Below are 22,500 nucleotides of genomic sequence, written 5' to 3'. Positions count from 1 at the left end.
AAATGTTACACATCAGTGAGTGGCAAAAGTATGTGAACCTTTGCTTTCAGTATCTGGTGTGACCCCCTTGTGCAGCAATAATTAACTAAACGTGTCTGGTAACTGTTGATCAGTCCTGCACATCGGCTTGGAGGAATTTTAGTCCGTTCCTCAAAACAGCTTCAACTCTGGGATGTTGGTGGGTTTCCTCACATAACTGCTTGCTTCAGGTCCTTCCACAACATTTCTATTGGAGTAAGGTCAGGACTTTGACTTGGCCATTCCAAAACATTAACTTTATTCTTCTTTAACCATTCTTTGGTAGAATAACTTGTGTGCTTAGGGTCATTGTCTTGCTGCATGACCCACTTTCTCTTGGGACTCAGATCATGGACAGATGTCCTGACATTTTTCTTTAGCTGGTATAATTCAGAATTCATTGTTTCATCAATGATGGCAAGCTATCCAGGACCATATTCAACAAAACAGGCTCAAACCATGATACTACCATTACCATGTTTCATAGATGGTATTTTCCTTTCTCCAAACATAACCCTTCTCATTTAAACCAAAAATTCTATTTTGGTCTCATCTAGCCACAAAATATTTTTCCAATAGCCTTCTGGTTTGTTCATGTGATCTTTAGCAAACTGCAGAGGGACAGCAATGTTCTTTCTTGAGAGCAGTGACTTTCTCCTTGCAACCCTGCCATGCACACCATTGATGTTCAGTATTCGTTTGATGCTGGACTCATGAACATTAGCCAATGGGAGAGAGGCCTGTAGTTGCTTAAAAGTTACCCTGGGTTCCTTTGTGACCTCGCAGACTATTACACGTCTTGCTCTTGGAGTGATCTTTGTTGGTCGACTACTCCTTGGGAGGGTAACATCCATCCATCTTCTATACTGCTTATCCTCTTCAGGGTCACGGGCAAACCTGGAGCCTATCCCAGGGAGCATCGGGCACAAGGCGGGGTACACGTAATGTAAAATAATATAATGAGTGAATCTCCCCCATGCCACGCGCAGACCAACTAATTGATAATGAGATTCGCCGACAACGATTTTCATAATCGATTAATACCGATTTTATCGATTAGTTGTTGCTACATATGACAACTACCAAGTGGAACGGGTGAAGGCTAGCATCAGCGTGTGCGTCCTCCGAAACACGTACACTCAGACTGCAGTTTGAATGCCATGTCACAGGGCAGCTGAACACACTTGGAGGAAAACATTAACTGCCTTCTTCCACATACATGAGCTTACAGATGCCCATGACTGGTTAGTGTCACACCTCAGGAAGAGAGAACAGAGAACATGTCCAATTATACTCCCTTGGACTCCAAGCCATGGATTGATGTGGCACTTGTGATCTCCTGATAAGGCGAATGCCAACTGGTTACCAATCCTAACCTAGGTTGTATTCTTAATTGAGTCACCAACTAGACAGCTTGAGAAGTAGTTGAGTGTGCTATAATGCTCCTGGCTGTCTTAAGACTGCAGAGAAAGAAATCACCACCTTGTTTTCAAACTCCTGCTTATGGTTAGTAATTAGCTACACATTCACTTGATTCCCAATTCAGGCACTTTCAATCCTTTCCTGCAACATTTATTTGGCACATGGTTGTTTCCATGTTCTCAGACCCATTTATTATTCTGTTTTCCTGACAGTTTCCATCTAAGAGAATCCAAACACCAGTGCTTTTTGTGTTTCAGGTATCTGTATGCTATATGAGCCAAGTATCTGTGATAATATCACTTCTACTCTCGGAATATCTCCTTTTTGAGTTTCACGGTCACTTTTAGCCTGCTTCTTAGGAATCTAGAACTGAAATTATGTAAATATGCTTTGTGTGCTTTCTAAAATTTATGGCTACAATCATTGAAGTTGTAAGGAAACATTACAGTATTGTTTCTGTATTGAGTAACAAGGTATATTCTGTTACTTGGAGGAAAGAGCTTTCCACCCGCTTCCTCATGCACGAGCTCACAAACGCCATGGTCGGCAACTGTTGCTGCGACTGGAGAGAGAGCACAGACAATTTTTGCTCCCTTGAACTCCAGGCCACGGACTGCTGTGGCATTATCAGGATTTGAAACTCGCAATCCCCATTGACGATAAGAAATGTACATTTTGTGGAAGTAGTCCGTGTCAGCACTTTGTAACAGTCAGCGCTAAACCTGGAACATTTTCTGCAATTGGAAAGGAAGGAGGTCTTTCGCTTTAACAAACTGTTTTTTTGTGTCTTGTTAACTTCAAGAGAATGTGAATGAACAATTATTTATAGCTGCTATATTGTAAGTGATGAGAGGAACTAGCTTGGATAGATAGATAGATAGATGCAATTATAAAAATATAAAAAAGTATGACTTCCAGTTCTTTAAGAAAAAAGAATAGTATTCATTGGTAAATTGCTGTTATAAGAGGAATAAGACATTTTAGGATATGTTATAGGAATATATCAAAGATTGGGGTGATAACAGTAACTTTGTTCGAGTGGGGCCGCAGCACACCACTCAGTCACATACAGTATTCAGACTTTCCCTTAATGACTGCAGTGATTAGTCCCACGTAATACTAATTTTACAGGAGGCGGTCATCCAGGTGTTTGCGTATGCTATTATTGTTGATCATCTAAAAAGTGCCAAAGACATGCACACCTGACAGTAGATGTGAACCAGGTACACCAGCTCTTTCGACTCCAGGCCATTCCGGCTCACTTCACTCTGCTCTTCAGCGAGGCTCAGCTGAAAGAAAGAAGAAGAAGAAAAAGGGGGGAAAAAAAAAAAAAAAACACACACACACGAAGGTAGAGATGTAAATAAGGCTGTTAGATGAAAACTGTTACGTTTAAGACACATTAGTGGTTTCACATCCTTTAGTCCTTTGCTAAGGCTCCGTTCACAGCACTTCCTTTGGGTGCTACAAGGTAAGCTGAAGGGGCATTGGATGATTTGTCACCAGCTGAGCATTTCTCCTACATACTATGAATAATAGATGACGATAAATGGGATTACTGCTGCAGTGTGTTAAACTGGCACAGCAGGAGATCGCTGCTATTCTACGGAAATGACATCTCTAAGTGCACACAAATCAAATTATCTGGAGTGTGTCATTCATAAAGAAATGCAGCCACTCAGAACATGGACCTAGTTCACTTATAAAGCAAATAGTATGTTACATTCCCCAATTAAAGACATTGTTAATGGCGCATCATGCCATAATTGGGAATGAACTGGCACCAGCTGGCTCCTACATACTACATCTCATTCTCTCCGTTCCTTGCTGATGTGACGGGATCCGAAAGCAGAAACACATGTAGGTAAAGGTCAGTTATAGAAATCACATTAAGCTTGATATTACATTTTCCCATGTGCGTAGTACGCTTGTGTCGATTGCCGATGGTATTCAGAGGCTATAGAAGTAAATGCCAGAATACATGTTGGGCTTTACAGGTGACAAACTGTTCTCCGCTCTGCATCACTCGCGACACTTCTGGTGTGTGCGTGTGTGTCACGTGTCTCTCCGGCCTGCTGTGAATCACTCTGTGATTGACACATCATTACTGCTGAGCCTCAGATGGCTGTGCTGACAATAAAAGATTGGGAAGCACCTCAGAGAGAAGCGTGCATTTATATGCACATACACACACGCGCACACTCCATTATGTTCTGCTACTCTACAAACAATGATGCCTTCCTAAATCAAGCTCAACATCAATAAACAAATAGGGATCTCTTTGTATCTGGCTTTGTGTGATCTGGTTTGCTGAGGCATTTAGCAGAAGCCCTTATATATATATTCTACAAGCCTCTTTTATTTGCATTTATTTATTCCAGATAACACTTTGACAGACGTTTCGGCATGTGTATAAAGCTCCACTAACAAACTGAATCTCTAATATCAGACAAGAAGAGCTCATTTTAACCTTGCTTTACAGAGTGACCTCTACCTGGAGATTAATAATTGGGCAATGAGTGAGCCAATCACACGCTATTGCTCACACTCACTATTTATTGCCGAGTTTGCTTAATTTGGCATTAATTTCTGCAATCGTAAAATCCTGGAGGGACAGTATAGAAACGAAGCTGCAAAGGCAGTCTGGTTTGATTTCCTCACGGTTCTGATGTCACTACCATGAACACATTTATATATGTCTGCCTATACAGTATAAAGCAGCTGGGCTGACCCAGTTACATTCAAGAAAGTCGTGAGTAAAGGAGTCTCCACATTGCAGTCTGAGTGTTTACACCATTGAGAGCTGGCTCACGATGGATAAACCTCTAACCTCAGTCAAGTAAAGAGATCAGCCAATCAGAACCGAGATCGTTTACATATATCAGACCTTAAACAGATGTATATCAGAAAAACAATCCTGTAAAATGAATAATAATTCATTTTGGGACAAAAACTATTAAAAGAAATTTTTTTTAAAAAAGGTCAAGCAAAGTGCACAGTGTGGGTAAATGAACCCTGACTGCTCAGAGCAACACAAATACAGCAGGTTGTAAATCCTAGGATACACCATCCTTGAGTTAATGCTTACTATTTCGAGCATGAAGGAGCTCGAGTGGGATTGTTTATTTGAACTGAATCTATGTAAACCCATTAAACCCTACAGGCATTTATAGCACATCATAATAATAATAATAATAATAATAATAATAATAATAATAATAACAGCAGCAGCAGCAACAACAGCAGAAGCAGCGCAGAGACAATCAGCTTGTCTTACAATAAAATCAACTCTTTCTTCTACAAATTCAGCTCCACTTTTTTTCCTTTGCATGTTTTTTCTTTCTTTCGCATGTATTCATTGTTTCTCTTGCATGTTTCATTCACATCCTTTTTCTTTCTTTTTCTTGCATAGTCTTTCTTTTGTTCTCTTACATGTTTTTCCCTTTCTCCTGCATGGTCTTTCTTTCTTTCTCTCTGTCTAGCATGTTTTTTCTTTCTTCTTTGCATGGTGCTTGCATGTTCTTCTTTTTCTCTGTCTGGCATGTTCTTTCTTTCATTCTTCTGCATGTTTTTTGCAAGTTCTTTCTTTCTTTCACAAGGTACACGCATGTTTTTTCTTTCTTTCTTTTTGCACTGTTCTTGCATGTTCTTTCTTTCCACATTCATTTCTGCTTGAAACTTTACTACTGCTTGTAAAAAGGTAAAAAAAAAAAAAATAATAATTATAATAAAAAAGCAGGTAAAGCCATTAGTTACTCTTCTGTGCACAATGCAAGGTTGAGCCATTGGTGTATTCACGGTAAAGTGAGGCTGACCAGTAAAGGAGAGATCACAGAAAGTGTGGCCGAGAACCAGAGGTGGTGGTTTTTCACCCGGCTCATTAGTGAAGCTGCACTTCTGGCCAGCTGAGCTGCAGTAATCATCACACTGCCTATGAGCCAGAGTGGCTCTTCCAAAAACTCTACGCAAGAGAGAGAGAATGACCTATTTATCCAGAACAGCTCGATATAACCGCTGCAAACCACAGTGCACTAACACACTCACTGCGGAACGAGCACGGAGAAACGTCCCTCTGCGAACGCCATGACTACAAATCTAACCCGGCTGTTAGGTGCCATGTCTAAATAAAAATACTTTCCCTCGTGACCACACAGTATCTTTATAGGTATTGCTGGTAATGAAGACCGAAATGATTGTACTTTTGAACAGAGTTGGAAAATCGTTCAATACCTTGATTCCACTGCGGGTGCATTCTGGCCGATAGTAAAAACTATTTTTTATTATTATTAGTTATTACTTAGTTTTATATTCTGGTCAACAGTGTTGGAGCATTCTTGTCCGTCGCGGTCGTGTGGCATCATCAGAAGGACTATTCTGTGGTTATGGACAGAACAGAAGTTTTATAGATAGGAAAACTTCAAATTAACAAATATAAAAGATGTGAAAAGATCCACTTGGAGAAAACAGCTTGAATATAGAGCTCCAAGTTAACAGCAGAAGCAAAAATGCATTGATTAGCTCCCTTGGTATGAAAAGACAGCCAAACATCTGTAGCCTTTAGGTACAAGGTGCAGAACAGACTATAAGTGAACGGCGAACAAATCAAGAGCAGTAAGAAGAGAAAGAGAGAGACAGGAGGGACTCACACAGACTCAGCGTCCCGTCTGTACCGGTAAGATGTTTAAGCCAGTCTTTTGTTCCTCCTCAATGCTTCCTCCCCCTCAGCCCGCCTTTCATCTCCATCACTCAGCGGGAGCGTGGTTTGTGGGAGACACACACTTGCCGTTCCGCTCAGCAGATATCGGTGGTGCTGCCTCTCTAGTGCTCCGTCCTAACACGGTAGCAAGACTTCGCTCCTCCCACTGACGCATTCATACAAACACAAGCAGCAGAGTGATGGCTATTACTGGATTCTGCAAAACTGCTCTGGTGTCTCAGCTCCACTGTTTTGTTTTTCTCATCACGCTCCTGATGCCCCACACGGTCACCCAAAGTCCTGATTATTCAGCATGGGATTAAACCACATGTCCAGTTTGCAGACTAACAGAGGTACGACTGAACGGAGAATGATGAATAAGAGTGGTTCTGCTCGATGTACCAATCTCGAATATCCTTTCAGCAGCACATGCTACAATTCCCTCCTGCCTTCCCCTCTGTACAACCTCCTCCCCCTACGCACTCTCGTTGGTACAGTCCGTGGGACAAAGCAGTGAACTAGTACACCAAAAGGCAAGGGTGGAAGGAGGGGGCTGCCCTTGCAACAGCCCAGACTGCTTCTCCAGCACGCGCCCTTGTGCGCTCTTTCCCCCCCTCTGGGATTAGTACGGGCCAGACGTCAGGAACACTCTGACAGAGACAAATACTGGGAGAAGGAGAGACTGTAAGGGACAATAGGTGCTTGGGCAGGAAGACAAGAAAAAACAAAAAAAACACAACCCCCCCCCCCCCCCCCCAAGAATTCACTGCCCATATTCAAGCCAGTAAACAGTAATATCAAGAGCAGAAGACTTCTAGATTACTCAAACCAATTCATGCTGTTTTCCATTTCGTGTTTTTTTTTTTTTTGGTTTGTTTATTGAATTTTCTTTTTTTAAAACCTGGCCTGTATGAGATCGATCCAGCTGGCTGTGTGGACATCTCCAAGCTAATCATGCAATCCCAAAGCAGCATGGTCGACGTTCTCAATAGAGCACATGGCTTTAGATGAGAGGTGAACCCAAGGCGACGTCCGTGATAGGAGTGTTAAAAAACACAGGCCATGGAGGAATTAAATTTGCCACAGCTGCAATGGCATGCCATCACATCTGAGGACAATTATAAAGACTTTCCTGGAGGAGCCTCAAGACACATAGCAGCCACACGGAAGGCGAGAAGGAGCCAAGAAACCAGCGCACAAGTGAGAAATCTCTCCTGAGAAACTATTACTGTGGAGGGGAAGAAAAAAAACAAACAAACAAACAAACAAACAAAAAAAAAACAAAAGCAAACACATGACTATGTCCATGCTGTGGTGTCAGAAATATACAGTGTACGAGTATACTTCTTACATCACTATTATTTCAGTAATGCAGGCCAAAGCAAATACTCGGGAACCACAAAAGCGAAGATGATCTCAAAACTCACATAACCTTTCCTTAATCAATTTCACATGACACACAGTTTACAAAGGATTGCTAAAGAACACAATGATCAAATACAGAGCTTTTAGTGTAGGCTTTAATAACATCTCAAAAGAACACATGGAGATCCACAGAGGAAAGTCTGTATACTCAATGTAATGACCGACTCTTACTGAACCATCAGAATTAAGTCACTCTGTGAAATCTTCGAACAGGATCTCAGCCAAAATTTACAGAATATTTTCCCTGTACACCAAATGTAATCGATTAGCCAAAACAGGTTTTTAAGGGTGTACCCATACGTCTGTGCATCAAATAATACATTCAAGAGACTGCATAATAAAGTAGGCTTAAATTATGTGAGGTGTAATAAACACTTAAGCCTGATCAACAATGCCACAGCCACCCCTGGCCTGGAGACAAGAGCGCGAAATTGACCGTGCTCCCTGGGTGGGATGGATGGTACACTCAACATACACTAACCAATCGTGGGTGTCTGTGAGCACATGTATGTGGAAGAGGGTGAACAGCACATTCCTGCCCCTTGATACACTATGATAAACACTTCTCCAAAGCATTCTGCAAGCAGAAACTGGAAGATTTATTGCTTTAATGAACACATCTTAAACCCGTTAAAGCTTGTTCACTGGCCAGTTTGGTGTGCTGAGAGCAGAGAGAGAAAAAAGTCGAATACAGAGACACTCAAGAATAAGGAATCAAACATAATGCATTAGGTTTTCCACCCTGAACTTGAACATGATTTTTACAATTATATCCTATAAATGAAAAATTTGTGTTTTAAATAAAGTTTTTAAATTGTTACTACAACCTGTTTAGTCCCATTATTTTATACAACAGAAGCCAAAAATCTAATGTCAATTAGTATTAAACACAAGGTATTAAAGTGTCATTGCATCATATAATCCAATCATCAATCAGTATGTAAATACGTATCCAAGGGGGAGGGGCATCTAGAGCTGGGAGACATTTTAGATGTGCATGTTCATAGAACCTTGATTTCTTGATGACAGTAAAAGAGCAGTCAATTCTTTAGTTTTGTGAATATTTGTAGACCTGTCACATCAAGTCATTTATTATTTACTATAGAAAATGATGCATATTTAAACACATTTAAATCAGTGGATCGTTAATAGACCACGAATGAACATCTTTAGAGATATCTCTTTGGCACTGGTAGGATGGACAACCTATAAACTGGGCCAGAAGAAATCAAATGCAAACAAGTATAAACATCATAAAATAATAACCCAATAGTGGCCTAGTTTATGTATGCATGTATCACCAAAAAGCCACATGATTTCGAATCAGGAAAGGATATATATATCGGAGTACTGAATCTATACAAGAGATGAATATCCAACAATTTTATTGCATTAACCAAATGCATAAAACATGAGCAGGAAATTTGCACTTAACTTCACCCAGCCTGTAAATAGCTTAGAAACCTACACTAACAATGACTACGTTTACATAGACAGCAGTAATCTAATTATTGACCTTATTCTGAATAAGACAATATTGTGATTAAGGTGTTTACATGAGTCGCTTTTAGAATATTCTTTTCATGTTCCCGTTTTACATGTTATAGAATATAGATAGATTAACGGCACACGTCATTAAGTCCCCACTCCACGCCACCCGACGTTCCCTCCAGAATTTCACGTATCAACATACAGTTTTTGGCCATTTCATTTATAATTTTACGAAAGCTTCAAGTGCAGTTAATTATTTGTTATGCTGTACGTTCAAATAGACGACTGCTTGAAGCCGTGGGCTGCGTCCAAAACCACATGCTTACCTACTATATAGTAGCCGAGATGCATGTATTTCGCCTACTATAGGCCTATAGCAGGTAAACACGCAGTTTCGGACGCAACCGTCCTCTCTTGTTTGCCGTTAAATGGTTGAGCACTGCCGTGTGTGTACGTGTCCTGCCGCAAAATGCGGTGAAAACTCCCACACGACGTTAACAGTGTGATTAAGGTGTGTACATGTCTATGATGCACGTTGATAACGCGACTAAAATAGGAATACGCCACATTTTTTATTTTTTTTTTTTACTTCGAGTATGACTTTAGCTGGATTAAGGTAATCAATAATCGCTGTTAATAACCAGAGTATCAGAGTATTGTCTTAACCGGGTTAAGATCAGATTATTGTTGTCTATGTAAACATACTGAATGTCACTCACAGGATGTGGATGTTTAGTCTGATGGCATTTCAAGAAGTGGTGTGTACCCCTGAAAGAACGCCTTACAATTTCTAAATATCATCAAAGCAACTAAGATTAATGGTGCTGCATAAATGACCCATTTCTTTTGGTCCTATGTGAGGAGTAATAATAATGCTGGTAGTAAAGTAGGTCACATCTCATCTATGTGACGGTTTTTTTTATTGCCGTAATGAAAAACCTGACACCCTGCTCTACAGATCCAGTTCAGCAGCTAGCACACATCACATACACCATCGCTCTATAATTAGAAGTGCAGCCCAGTTTCAAACTTCAAAACGAGCAGGACCTTTTATTTATGTATACTCTATATTATACATTTTTGCACATATTATGTAAATAAGAAGGACAAGCTAGTGTCAGACGCTTTCAATGTGGCACATTTTGAGAACTACACGAGAACTGCATGGCAAAGATGGATGCATTAAAGCAGCTCAGCAGAGAGTGGAGGTCAAATGCAGTGGAGAGTGGAGGAGAGGGTGGTCAAGCAGATTGAGACACAAGTAAGTATATGCCCCCATCCTGATTTCTTCTTCCTTTCTCATACTAAATAGTTTTAGATCTTCAAATGAAACATCATAAAACAAAGGCAATCTGAATAAACACAAAATGCAGTTTTTATATAAATTTTTTTTTATTGAATTAAAAAAAAAAAAAAAAAAGTTATTCAACACTCATCACCTATGTGAAAAACTAATTGCCCTCTTAAACATAAGATCTGCAACCAAACACTTCTGATAACTGAAGATCAGTCTTTTCACAGCACTGTGGGGGAATTTTGGCCGACTCTCCTTTGTAGAACTGCTTTATTTCAGCCTCATTGGAGGGTTTTCGAGCACAAACTGTCAGGACTTTGACTAGGCCACTCCAAAAATTTAATTTTGTTTTTTTTCCCTGAGCCATTGGAGTTACTCCTATGCTTTGGATCATTGTCTTGCTGTATAATCCAGTTGCACTTGAGTTTCAGCTTATGGACTGAAGATTGGACATTCTACTTTAGGACTGTCTCCTTTAGAATCCATGTTTCCCTGAAGCAGCAAACCATCCCCACACTATCACACTTCCACCACCATGCTTGACTGTATGATGTTCTTTTTGTGGAATTCAGTGTTTGGTTTACGCCAGATGTAACGGGACCCTTGTCTTCCAAACAGTTCTACTTTCGACTCATCAATCCACAGAACCTTCTCCCAAAAGGTTTTAGGATCATCATCGTGTGTTTTGGCAAAAATCAGATGAGCCTTAAATGTTCGCCTAGGTTAGAAGTGGTTTTCCCCTCACCACTCCATGGATGCCATTTTTGCCCAGTGTCTTTCTGATAGTGGAGTCATGAACAGTGACCTTTATTGATGCAGTGACCTTTATTGATGATGGATGAGTAGCTGCTGTGCACTTGGAGGAATTTTGGAAGGTCTGTGTCACGATTCCCCCTTGAAGCAGCGTGCTCGAAGCGCGAATGCGCGAGCACCTGCTTTTCCGCTGTGACCGTACGGACATCGGGACACGTGGGTTTTGTTTATGTTTGTCATGTCTCCTCCCTGTTCCGTCATTGGCTGGGAAGTCACGTGTGTCCGGATTACCCTCAGCTGTTAGCAGTTGCGAGGGTAATCATGTCCGCATATATACCGCGCGCTTCCCAGCACACAACGCGGAAGATTAAATAAGTAAGTAAGTAAGTAAGAAGTAAGAAATACGAAATACGAAGTGAATGTTTAGCGTTAGTGTAATTCGTGTCATAGTCATAGTCAGTTCGTGCTGGATATCCGCTTCCAGTTACTCGTCTTAGTTCGTGTCTTGTTTTGTATAACGACCTAGATTCCTGCCTTGCCCAGTGTATGTCTGTTTGCCAATCGCCTGACCTCTTGCCTGTTTATGAATTACGTCTTGGATCACGTTTTGGATTTGTCTGCCTGTCAGTCTCTTTAAATAAACAACACTGTTATCCTGCACTTGCATCCGCTGTATCTCTGCTCCGTCACGGTGTGTGACAGAATCTTCCGCCGAAACATGGATGCAGCAGGAGAACGGAGGAGACGCGGAACCCGGAAGTCGATGCCAACCGTCCCCGCTATGGACTCCGTCCACTTCCCACAATGGACATTTATGGAGCTTCCAGACCCATTTGACGGATTTTTCGGTGCCCCAGAGTATTTCCTGGTAGACTGTCAATACTACTTCGCCAGTCTGTTAGACCCGAAACCAGAGGAGAAGCAATGGCTCCGATTTATGTGGTCCCGGTTCTTTGGACTGGCCCGTCAATGGGTTCAGCTCAAACTGGAGAAGCACTGTAGGAACCTGGACGGTGTAGAACAGTTTGTGGGGGATTTCATGTTGCGATTCGGGAGTCCGGAGGCGAAGGAGGAGCTAGAACAACTTCTCAGGGGTGTAAGTCTGGAAGGCGAACCTGCCCTGCCGTTTACCCACTACTACAGGCAACGTCATACAGAGCTCAACCCTGAGATCCAAGCCAAGCCTCCAGTCAGGAAAGTCCAAGTCCCAGTCAAGTCTCATGTCCCTGATGTCCAAGTCCCAGTCAAGTCTGACGTCCCTGAGCGCCAGGTCAAGCCTGACGTCCCTGAGCGCCAGGTCAAGCCTGACGTCCCTGAGCTCCAGGTCAAGCCTCCAGTCCCTGAGCTCCAGGTCAAGCCTCCAGTCCCTGAGCTCCAGGTCAAGCCTCCAGTCCCTGAGCTCCAGGTCAAGCCTCCAGTCCCTGAGCTCCAGGTCAAGCCTCCAGTCCCTGAGCTCCAGGTCCAGCCTCCAGTCCCTGAGCTCCAGGTCCAGCCTCCAGTCCCTGAGCTCCAGGTCCAGCCTCCAGTCCCTGAGCTCCCGTTCAAGGCTGCTGACACGCACAGCCAGGCCCTGCTCACGCCACAGGCTGCTGATATGCCCAGCCAAGCTCTGCTCACGCCACAGTCCGCTGACACGCACCGCCAAGCTCCGCTCATGCCACAGTCCGCCGACACGCACCGCCAAGCTCCGCTCACGCCACAGTCCGCCGACACGCATCACCAAGCTCCGCTCACGCCACAGTCCGCCTTGCAACACAGCCAGCAGAGTAACCTGAGCATCTGGGGCTTTCCACTGCAGGGGAGGCACACCTTGCTGCGCAGTCCAGAGGTGAAGGCTGGCCCAGAAATTTTTTTTGGGGGGGCAATGAGGACAGCAGAGCTCCAGCCTGAGGCCTACGGGGAGGTCTCAGCTGTGGAGCTCTCACCTGAGGTCAACATGGCGACCTCAGAGGGACAGGCCGAGGAGGCTGTCCCGCTGCCATGCACAGCCGAGGAGGCTGTCCCGCTGCCCTGCACAGCCAAGGAGGCTGTCCCGCTGCCCTGTTCAGCTGAGGACGCCGCTCAGCCTCCCCGTTCAGCTGAGGACGCCGCTCAGCCTCCCCGTTCAGCTGAGGACGCCGCTCAGCCTCCCCGTTCAGCTGAGGACGCCGCTCAGCCCGCCTGTTCAGCTGAGGACGCCGCTCAGCCCGCCTGTTCAGCTGAGGACGCCGCTCAGCCCGCCTGTTCAGCTGAGGACGCCGCTCAGCCCGCCTGTTCAGCTGAGGACGCCGCTCAGCCCGCCTGTTCAGCTGAGGACGCCGCTCAGCCCGCCTGTTCAGCTGAGGACGCCGCTCAGCCCGCCTGTTCAGCTGAGGACGCCGCTCAGCCCGCCTGTTCAGCTGAGGACGCCGCTCAGCCCCTCTGTTCAGCTGTGGACGTCGCTCAGCCTTCCTGCTCCATGGCAGATAGCGTTCCCCCCTTCTGCGTCGAGGAGACCCACGTTCCTCTCCCTGGCCCCACGGAGACCCACGCTCCTCTCCCTGGCCTCACAAGGGACTTCTCCTGCACTCCTGAGTACAGCGCTCTGTTTCCCTGTTCAGCTGAGGTCGTCACTCAGCCCCCCTGTTCAGCTGTGGACACTGCTCAGTCATCCTGCTCCATGGCAGATAGCGTTCCCCCCTTCTGCGTCGAGGAGACCCACGTTCCTCTCCCTGGCCTTACAGGGGACTTCGCTCTTCCTTCCCGTTCAGCTGGGGACGTCGCTCCGCTTTCAGGCTCAGACGAGGACGTCGCCCTGCTTCCCTGCTCCGCTGAGTACAGTGCTCCGTTTCCCTGTCCAGCTGAGGTCGTCGCTCAGCCTCCCCGTCCAGCTGAGGTCGTCGCTCAGCCTCCCCGTCCAGCTGAGGTCGTCGCTCAGCCTCCCCGTCCAGCTGAGGTCGTCGCTCAGACTCCCCGTCCAGCTGAGGTCGTCGCTCAGCCTCCCCGTCCAGCTGAGGTCGTCGCTCAGCCTCCCTGTCCAGCTGAGGTCGTCGCTCTGCTTCCCTACGCCGCCAAGAACACCGTGCCGTTTCCTGGCTCTGCTCGGGACATCCAACCCAGGGGGCCGGGGCCGCCAATGAAGATGGGTGACTCATGGCACTCCGGGAGGAGTGCCTTTAGGGGGGGGTTCTGTCACGATTCCCCCTTGAAGCAGCGTGCTCGAAGCGCGAATGCGCGAGCACCTGCTTTTCCGCTGTGACCGTACGGACATCGGGACACGTGGGTTTTGTTTATGTTTGTCATGTCTCCTCCCTGTTCCGTCATTGGCTGGGAAGTCACGTGTGTCCGGATTACCCTCAGCTGTTAGCAGTTGCGAGGGTAATCATGTCCGCATATATACCGCGCGCTTCCCAGCACACAACGCGGAAGATTAAATAAGTAAGTAAGTAAGTAAGAAGTAAGAAATACGAAATACGAAGTGAATGTTTAGCGTTAGTGTAATTCGTGTCATAGTCATAGTCAGTTCGTGCTGGATATCCGCTTCCAGTTACTCGTCTTAGTTCGTGTCTTGTTTTGTATAACGACCTAGATTCCTGCCTTGCCCAGTGTATGTCTGTTTGCCAATCGCCTGACCTCTTGCCTGTTTATGAATTACGTCTTGGATCACGTTTTGGATTTGTCTGCCTGTCAGTCTCTTTAAATAAACAATACTGTTATCCTGCACTTGCATCCGCTGTATCTCGGCTCCGTCACGGTGTGTGACAGTCTGCCACTTCTGTGAAGGTTCATTACTGTGCCGAGTTTTCCCATTTGGAGATAATGGCTCTCACTGTGGTTCTTTGGAATTCCAGACCCGTTGAAATAGCTTTTTAACCCTTCCCAGACTGATGCATTTCGATCACCTTCTTCCTCATCATTTCTGGAGTTTCTTTCAATTTTTCTTTCAAAATGTTACTGGGTAAGATCTTTTAACCACGCTGTTGAAAAAGTTCTATATAAGTGTTGATTTGATTGAACAGGGTTTGCAGTAATAAGGCCTGTTTGCGTCTAGTCCAGCTGAACCCCATTATGAACGCAGATTTCATAGTTGTGAGAAGCTATAATGGAAATGCTTCTGACAGGAAAAACACTGCAAATAAGCATCAGCTTTGTGTCATGTGGCATCACTTACGCTACAGTAAAACAGAAGCAGGACACCAGCAACACGCTAATATCTTCCTGTCCCGCCACGTGAACGTGTCTCCTCCATTCTCCCTAACAGAGCTTTCTCTAACAACTTATCTATTTCTAAAGGGAACTGGAGGTATGTAGCGGCAGATGAGCTATCACTACTCCTTAAATGTATTATCTATGGTCTCTAGTCTCTTATTACAGAACAGTGTTAAAAGTGAAATACACACAAGTACATGTTGAAGTCTTGAATCTGACTGCTCAGACGTTGTTCATTAATTACATCAAGACATATCACAGGATAATGTTGATTTGCTCGTCCTAATACGTTATCATTTCTATATTAACAGCTAATTTAACTGGACTTGTGGGCAGACACTCCACATAATCTAATCTAAGCACAGTAATGAACAGACATTTCAAACAACCTGACATTAAAAAAAATCTCTGATATAGTGAAGCAGTCTGGAGAGAGATGCTTATTTAACAATTATGAAAGAAGTCTCCAGTGTCAGCGCTTTGTGTTGGTCAGAAGTAAAGCTGTATTATAAATTCTTTATTCTAATATTTTGAGATAATGGATTTTTGATTTCCATGAGCTGTAAGCCATATTCATCATAATTAAAACAAAACAAACAAAAAAAAGGTTTGAAATATTTCACTTCATGTGTAATGAACGTAGAATATATGAAACTTCCTCTTTTTATAAAATTTTGTCTGGACAAATTTGACTACAAAAGCACAGTGTACCTGTCGTTGTGTAGCACGACCGCTAATGCTCATTCTGTCTGGTGCAGTACAACAGAATAGGTCATAATATTTAAAGGTATTCAAGTACTATTTTCTTGTGTATTTGAAATGGAAATGCTTTGTGGAATAGCCATCGGCTGGGTGAATTGCTCACAGTGAATGGGGGTTGTGATGGACATTAGCGGTGATTAATCGCACATATAGTGTGGGGGTTTTACAGGTCTAAAATAAATAAATAAATAAAAAAATTAAAATAAAAAAACTGGTAGTAACAAGAAAAACAGAGGTTAAACTCACATGTGTAACTGGCATAAGAGACATTTTCTAATATCCAATTCTTCCCACATACTGCTGATAATTCAAATATTTATTTAGTTCCCATACAGAAGCATTCACTGACTCTGCCCTGTTTGCAGCTTTACAGAACGCTGATGTGCACAGAAGCACACAGAAGGAGGTGGGGTCAAAGAAAAGATCTGCAGCTTCCACCTCCCCCTCCCCCAACCATTTGTTTTCTCTATCAGTACTCAACTCCACCAGCTGAGACACCATGTCTTTAAGGCACGTACACAGAACTCACATGTACAGTGTACACATGAGCAGACATGCACGCCCACTGCAGCACTGCTGAGATGCTCAGACTGAGTCTAAAGCTGGCAGATTATGATCGAGCCGTACTTACAGGGTCTGGACTCTGAGGATGCTGACGCTACAACAGTATTCCCAAATGACTCCAAAAGAAAAATCAGTCCAAGCTCATTTTTGATGCATCTCGTTTTATAGAGACACAAGTTGCACGTTGCTTTGCGTTCTTTATGATTCAGAAATGAAAAACTGAGTCTTTTCTGTCATTGTTTTTCTTTTTCTTTATTTCTCAATTTTCATTCGGAGTAAAAATCGTCGAGCCAGTACCATATCTCCAATCAAATCGTGATTGGAACGCATCATTACACCCCTAATAGGAACTGTGATTAGTATTATCTTGTACACATGACAAACAAACATTTACGAAATCAGTAACGCAAACGTAAGAAGCGGTGATGAAACTGAGCAAAATACAGAACAGTGCAGCACAAGACAAACTCAAACATAAAACTCTTAAGTAAAAATACACTGCCAGACTTGAATAACATCCCTCGTGGGTAATGCAAGTATAGATAAACTTTAGCCAAAGACTTGCTTAATTTTATTCAATAGCATAAATACGATATGCTTCCACAAAGACGTTAGCAGAATAATTTATACTGAATCGTATAAAATCCCTATAACCAATCTATATAACTTATAACTCATCATATTTTGGGGTTAATATGCATTAGCTACCACATGTTAACTTAATTAATCAGATTTGCAGAGAACGAAAACAAGGGCAAATACAACAGAGCTAGCTAATGTATTTATCATTTGTTCACCCTTTTTATAATGGAAACAGTGTGCTAATGAAGCACTAATGATACCCAGAACTCTCAGAAAAAGTTTGTGATGGCATTTATTACATTTACATTTATTCATTTAGCAGACGCTTTTATCTAAAGCGACTTACAAATGAGGAAATACAAGCAAAGCGATATATCAAGCAGAGAACAATACAAGTAGTGCTACCATACAAGATCTTTTTTTTTAGGGGTTAGTTAGGTGTTCACGGAAGAGGAGGGTCTTTGGCTGTTTTTTGAAGATAGTGACCGATTCTGCAGTCTGGATTGAGGTTGGAAGTTCATTCCATCACTGAGGGACAGTCAGTGTAGAGGTTCTGGAAAGGGACCTTGAGCTACGCCGAGTAGGCACTACTAAGCATCGGGCATTAGTCGATCAATTATTATGATTTTGATATAACCCAGTTCACCAACTAAAACATTTTAAAAATGTTCAAAATTAGTTTTCTCTCAATTATAGCATCAGGAGATTTAAAAGACTGCAGCTTGCACACAATTTTGCCTTTTCTTCATGCTGTGGAGTTTTATTGCATCTGGGACAGTGTGTGGACACTTGCACGCAAATATACTGTTATAATCTGATACAAAACATCATGGTCTACTGTTTACAAAGCAAAAATCTGATCATAATTGTACATTATTTAATTGTACATAATTGTCAAAGTGTGCATGTATATGGAGTCAGTGAAAGCTGTTAAAATCTGAGCGAGGAAGAATACAATATAGTCAGCAACTGAGAAGCCAAATGACAGCATAAGCAATCAGCAGAACGAAAATCCAGGGCAGGTTAGTTTATTTTGGATCTCAGTGAGACAGAATAATAAAGGCAATCAGTCAACTAGAGGCAGAACTCAACCAAATATTTCTTCTGCCTCCTAAATCTGGGCAGCGACATTAACCGTGCAGAAGCCGTATCCGTTTCCAACAGTCTGCCCAAGACTAGCAGATGGTGCAGATCAACACATTAATACTGGCCTGAAAATAAACAGCTGACCATTCCAATCTGAGAGGAAACACGGGCTTCCCTGTCCTGTAGTGAGGACGGAGAGAGGATGGGAAGGTGACATCTTCATTTCAATTCATTTCAACTGAATGAGTCTTCATCCAGTGTCGTCCCCCCAGGTTAACTGGCCTTCTTCACTGGCCTGGAACACTGGCCTGATGCTGCTAAGTGGCTCCACTTGAGATAGCACTACAACTCTAGCATCAAACTGATGTGTGTGGGGTTGACAGTAGACATACTGACCCCCTGGGGTGAAGGCAGCCTCTCTCAGTCTCTTCTCTTCAGGCTGTCTGATATCTTAAAGAGCCCACATGTCATCTACAAAAGGCGAGAGGTGAAAGTGGTTGACTCTCTCCACAGACCATATAAAAGATGTGGAGGGAGACAGATTCAGAGAGGGAGACTGATACTAAAGATCTGAGAACACTGATGTACGTTTTTTGGGCTATGTTACACATGCACACAAGCTTGAATGAACACAAAAAATTTTACAAATAAACCCCTCCACTGCCAACACAAGCAAGTTGTCTGAGCAACATAGCAAAGGGTGAAAAATAAGCACCCTGACCTGTGAAATACTCAGCAGGTTAGAATTATTTAGGAAAATAATCATCATCATCATATAAAATGCAACACTCTGTGACTGGTACACTACCTGGCCAAAAGTATGTGGACACTTGTCGGACACCTCACCAGACACCAGTGCCTGTCCTCACTAATGCGCTTGTGGATGAATGGGCAATTCCCCACAGCCACGCTCCAAAATCTAGTGGAAAGCCTTCCCAGAAGAGTGGAAGTTATTCTAACAGCAAACGGACTAAATCTGGAATGAGATGCTCAACAAACACATGAGTATTACGGTCAGGTGTCCACAAACCTTTGGCCACACAGTGTATCTTTACCTAAAACTTCTGAACATATATATAAAAAAAAAAAAAAAAAAACATGAAACAAGGACACTACAATTACAGTAGTGCTAGTGGGGATAAGAGATATGGGATGGAAAACTGCCAGAAGCCTGATGGCAACACAACTAACCGATCTACAGCTACACATGCTACGGATTATTAGTCATTAAAGTGTGTCAGCCATCAAAGAAAAGCTACTTGTAAAATGAACTGCAAGGCTTGATTGGCAAACATGGCTATACAATAACATTTTCATAACAACGAACTTCTAGACAATAGAGCAGTGGTCACCAACCCTCCTCCTGGAGATCTACCTTCCTGCAGGTTACATCTCCAACCCAAATCTAACACACCTGTTTTAGCTGATCAAGAACTTGTTAAGGCAGCGATTAGATGGTCAGGTGGGCACGATTATGGTTGGGAGCTAAAGTCTTCAGGAAGGTAGATCGCCAGGAACAGGGCTGGTGACCCCCGCAACGGAGTAATAATTATCCTTGCATTACGCATGAAAGATCAAGCCGCTGCACAAGCTCAGGTCTGGCGCACCATCATAACAAAGCTCAAACTTACAAACAGAAGAAAGCAAAAATATATCTCTGGTAAGACATTGGCAGTAAACATGCACGCAGCAAATTCTCACCTGGAATACTTAACTACAGCAACACTAATCAGACTAATATAATCTAATCTTAGAGCACTACAAATTTTTTTTTTTTTTTTTTTATAAATGCAGCTTATACAACAAAGCGACATATATTGATTAATTTATGTCTGAGAAGACAAAGTTTAGGGGAGTGTATCTTTTACCACAGAGTGCCTTACATATCGTATATACAGTAACGTTCAAAGTTCAGATGTGAGAACATCCATTCAGGGGGTATTGAGGGCCTGGCACTGAGGTTGTGGAGTAAACTGTGTTCAAGAGGTGCGTATCCAGGGGAAGAGTGCCGGAGCGCCATTTGAGAAACGGGGGCAGGAACAGCACGTGGCCCAGTAACAGGATAGTCACAGCCACTGTAAAACCCTCGCAGCAACTGGATCCTCTTGCTCGCTCACTCGTTCACTCAGCAGGCCAGGAGGGGAATCCATGGAAACTATTTCCTTTGGTTTAACAGTCAATGAGGGCTTAGAACACACAGACCAAGGGGGGTAAACACTCCCTGCCATAGCCTGTCTATTTTCTGCACTTGGCAATTTCAGGCTTGGCTGTAACTAAATCTGAACAGCACTTTAATCTTTGACTCATTGTGGTTCGTGTGCAGTGCCAGGTACCATGCCACATGCTTCCAGTCACGGCGCTGGAAAGACCTTCAGTACAAGTCGTTCATTGTGTGCAATGGCAAAGCCAGAGACAATAAAAACACACCCACGTCCACTGTCCATTGATATGCGAAATGCAAAGCAAGCTCCAGAGTGCGTACACACGCAGTCTGTTTTTTTCCAAGAGTGGAAATTCAATCCTAATCCGAGACTGCGTAGTCACGGGAAAGCTTTCCGCGCTGCGCTTTTCAGCTGGGATTTGGGGCTTTGCAGTAGATGTTGTTTTAGAGTTCATTAAAAGTATTTCAGCATACACTGCCTGGACAGGTCAAAGCAGCTACGAAAACGTCCACTGATTTAGCATTTAGTTTAAGGTGAAGACAAATCCGAGAGCTAATAGTCCAATAGGCATTTTAATAAGATCCAAGAGACTTTTAAGATAACTAATTCCCTTTACTCACAGAGTTCACATGACTTAAGTGTGCTGTGCACAGTGTGAACGCCTCTGGCTGCATCTCAGCCCAAATCAACACAATATCGCTTGACTCAGGTCTGTAATTAAAACCACCATTCATAAATCACACTGAGAAGGATGACATGCAGTGTGTGAGCAGAAATACAGGGCAGCAAACAGAGTCCCATGCTAATAGCGCACAATGCACAAGGAACACATTTGTTTTGAGCTCCGTTTATACCCGGCTTGAATCTGGAATCTGTTTTGTGAATAAACCGCGATTATGAGCCGATTACCAAGCAGGAAAGGGAAGGATTTACGTCATGCTCCGTCATTGTGATACCCTGCTGCTTTTGCTGCCCATGGGCAAGAGCAATCAGCTACTGCCCTCTACTGGAGGCACGCACGCGCGCACACACACACACACACACACACACACACACACACACACACACACACACACAAACACACACACACACAAACACACACACACACACACACACACACACGTATTTGCTTCATTGCTCAAGCTCATAACTACAGAGAAATTCTCAATGTAAATATTTCACATTCACAGATGTATCAAGACTGCTAAGCTGATTTACAGTATATTTTAGCACCAAAATTACTTCATAATTTGTTTATTATCTCAGGCTGGAATTGGATCCTGAATGGTACCAACAGTATCATCAGGAGACTGTGAGTCAAACCGATTCAAATCATCGAAATCGGTGCACGTAAACGGAGGAGGAGAGTTCCTGCTCTCCGAGAAGCACATTTAGCTGACCTGATATTGCATGAGCGGAAATTTGTGTCTTGGAGGAAGTACATTTTAGCCCCCAAAACTCTCATTCCTGGTTCGCTGGTTTAAGAAAAATGAGGGGGAAAAAAAAGTAGACTTGGTAGATTTATGGGATCTAGCCAGCCATGAAACTTGCCTAGAGATTTCCATTCCAGCTACATGAAGAATGAAGAGAAAGAAAGAAAAAAAAAACGTAGCGCATATGCATCCGCTTTCCTCAGCTTCTCCTCCACTCTTGTTGCGAGCAGATGTGGCCAGAGAGATACGACTTCAGGTGAACTCTGGAGAACTTGCATCCAGCTAACGGTCATTTAAAGACCAAGATCAACTGACTAAACGTGTGGATTCAGCAGAGGCTCCTGCCCGGCTGGAACAAATCCCTGTGTCCACACCGGCCTTTTGAGGAGAACAGTGAAAACCCCCGACCAATTTTATGACGCTGAGGTTTAAACACAACATTAAGGAAAAAAAAGAAAAGATTCTGACATAATCAGAAGTCAAATATGGCCATGGGACACACTGTGGAGTTAAAGCTGCTCTACTGAACTTTTCTCTCTCTATCGCCATCTCAAGTTACTTGCAGAGTTTTTATTTATTTATTTTTTTAGGTGGGTTGTGCATCAGCACTGCTCCTCGGCAGGGAGGAGTCTGATGGTTTGAGGT

General features: G+C 43.4%; 1 protein-coding gene and 1 long non-coding RNA gene across 7 annotated transcripts in view; one reads left to right on the top strand and one right to left on the bottom strand.

Annotated features, from left to right (window-relative positions):
- arhgap32b (Rho GTPase activating protein 32b) overlaps nucleotides 1–22,500 on the bottom strand; it is a 127,116-nt gene that overhangs the window by 33,661 nt on the left and 70,955 nt on the right. For 5 of the 6 annotated variants that reach the window (XM_017492687.3, XM_017492690.3, XM_017492692.3 and 2 more), the window contains one exon: nucleotides 2,643–2,729. In XM_017492687.3, the coding sequence (XP_017348176.1) occupies nucleotides 2,643–2,729 (87 nt within the window). Of the gene's footprint in view, nucleotides 1–2,642; nucleotides 2,730–6,086; nucleotides 6,864–22,500 lie in introns of those variants that run through there. The other variant, XM_017492693.3, reaches the window with a different exon arrangement.
- LOC128635327 (uncharacterized) overlaps nucleotides 6,890–22,500 on the top strand; it is a 77,319-nt gene continuing 61,708 nt past the window's right edge. The window contains exon 1 of the long non-coding RNA XR_008398275.1: nucleotides 6,890–10,313. This is a non-coding gene — a long non-coding RNA (uncharacterized LOC128635327). The remainder of the gene's footprint in view (nucleotides 10,314–22,500) is intronic.

This window comes from Ictalurus punctatus, chromosome 18 (genome assembly GCF_001660625.3).
Source record: "Ictalurus punctatus breed USDA103 chromosome 18, Coco_2.0, whole genome shotgun sequence".
NCBI lineage: Eukaryota > Metazoa > Chordata > Actinopteri > Siluriformes > Ictaluridae > Ictalurus > Ictalurus punctatus.
Note: the sequence above shows the minus strand (reverse complement) of the source record. Positions and strands in the feature narration are given on the sequence as shown.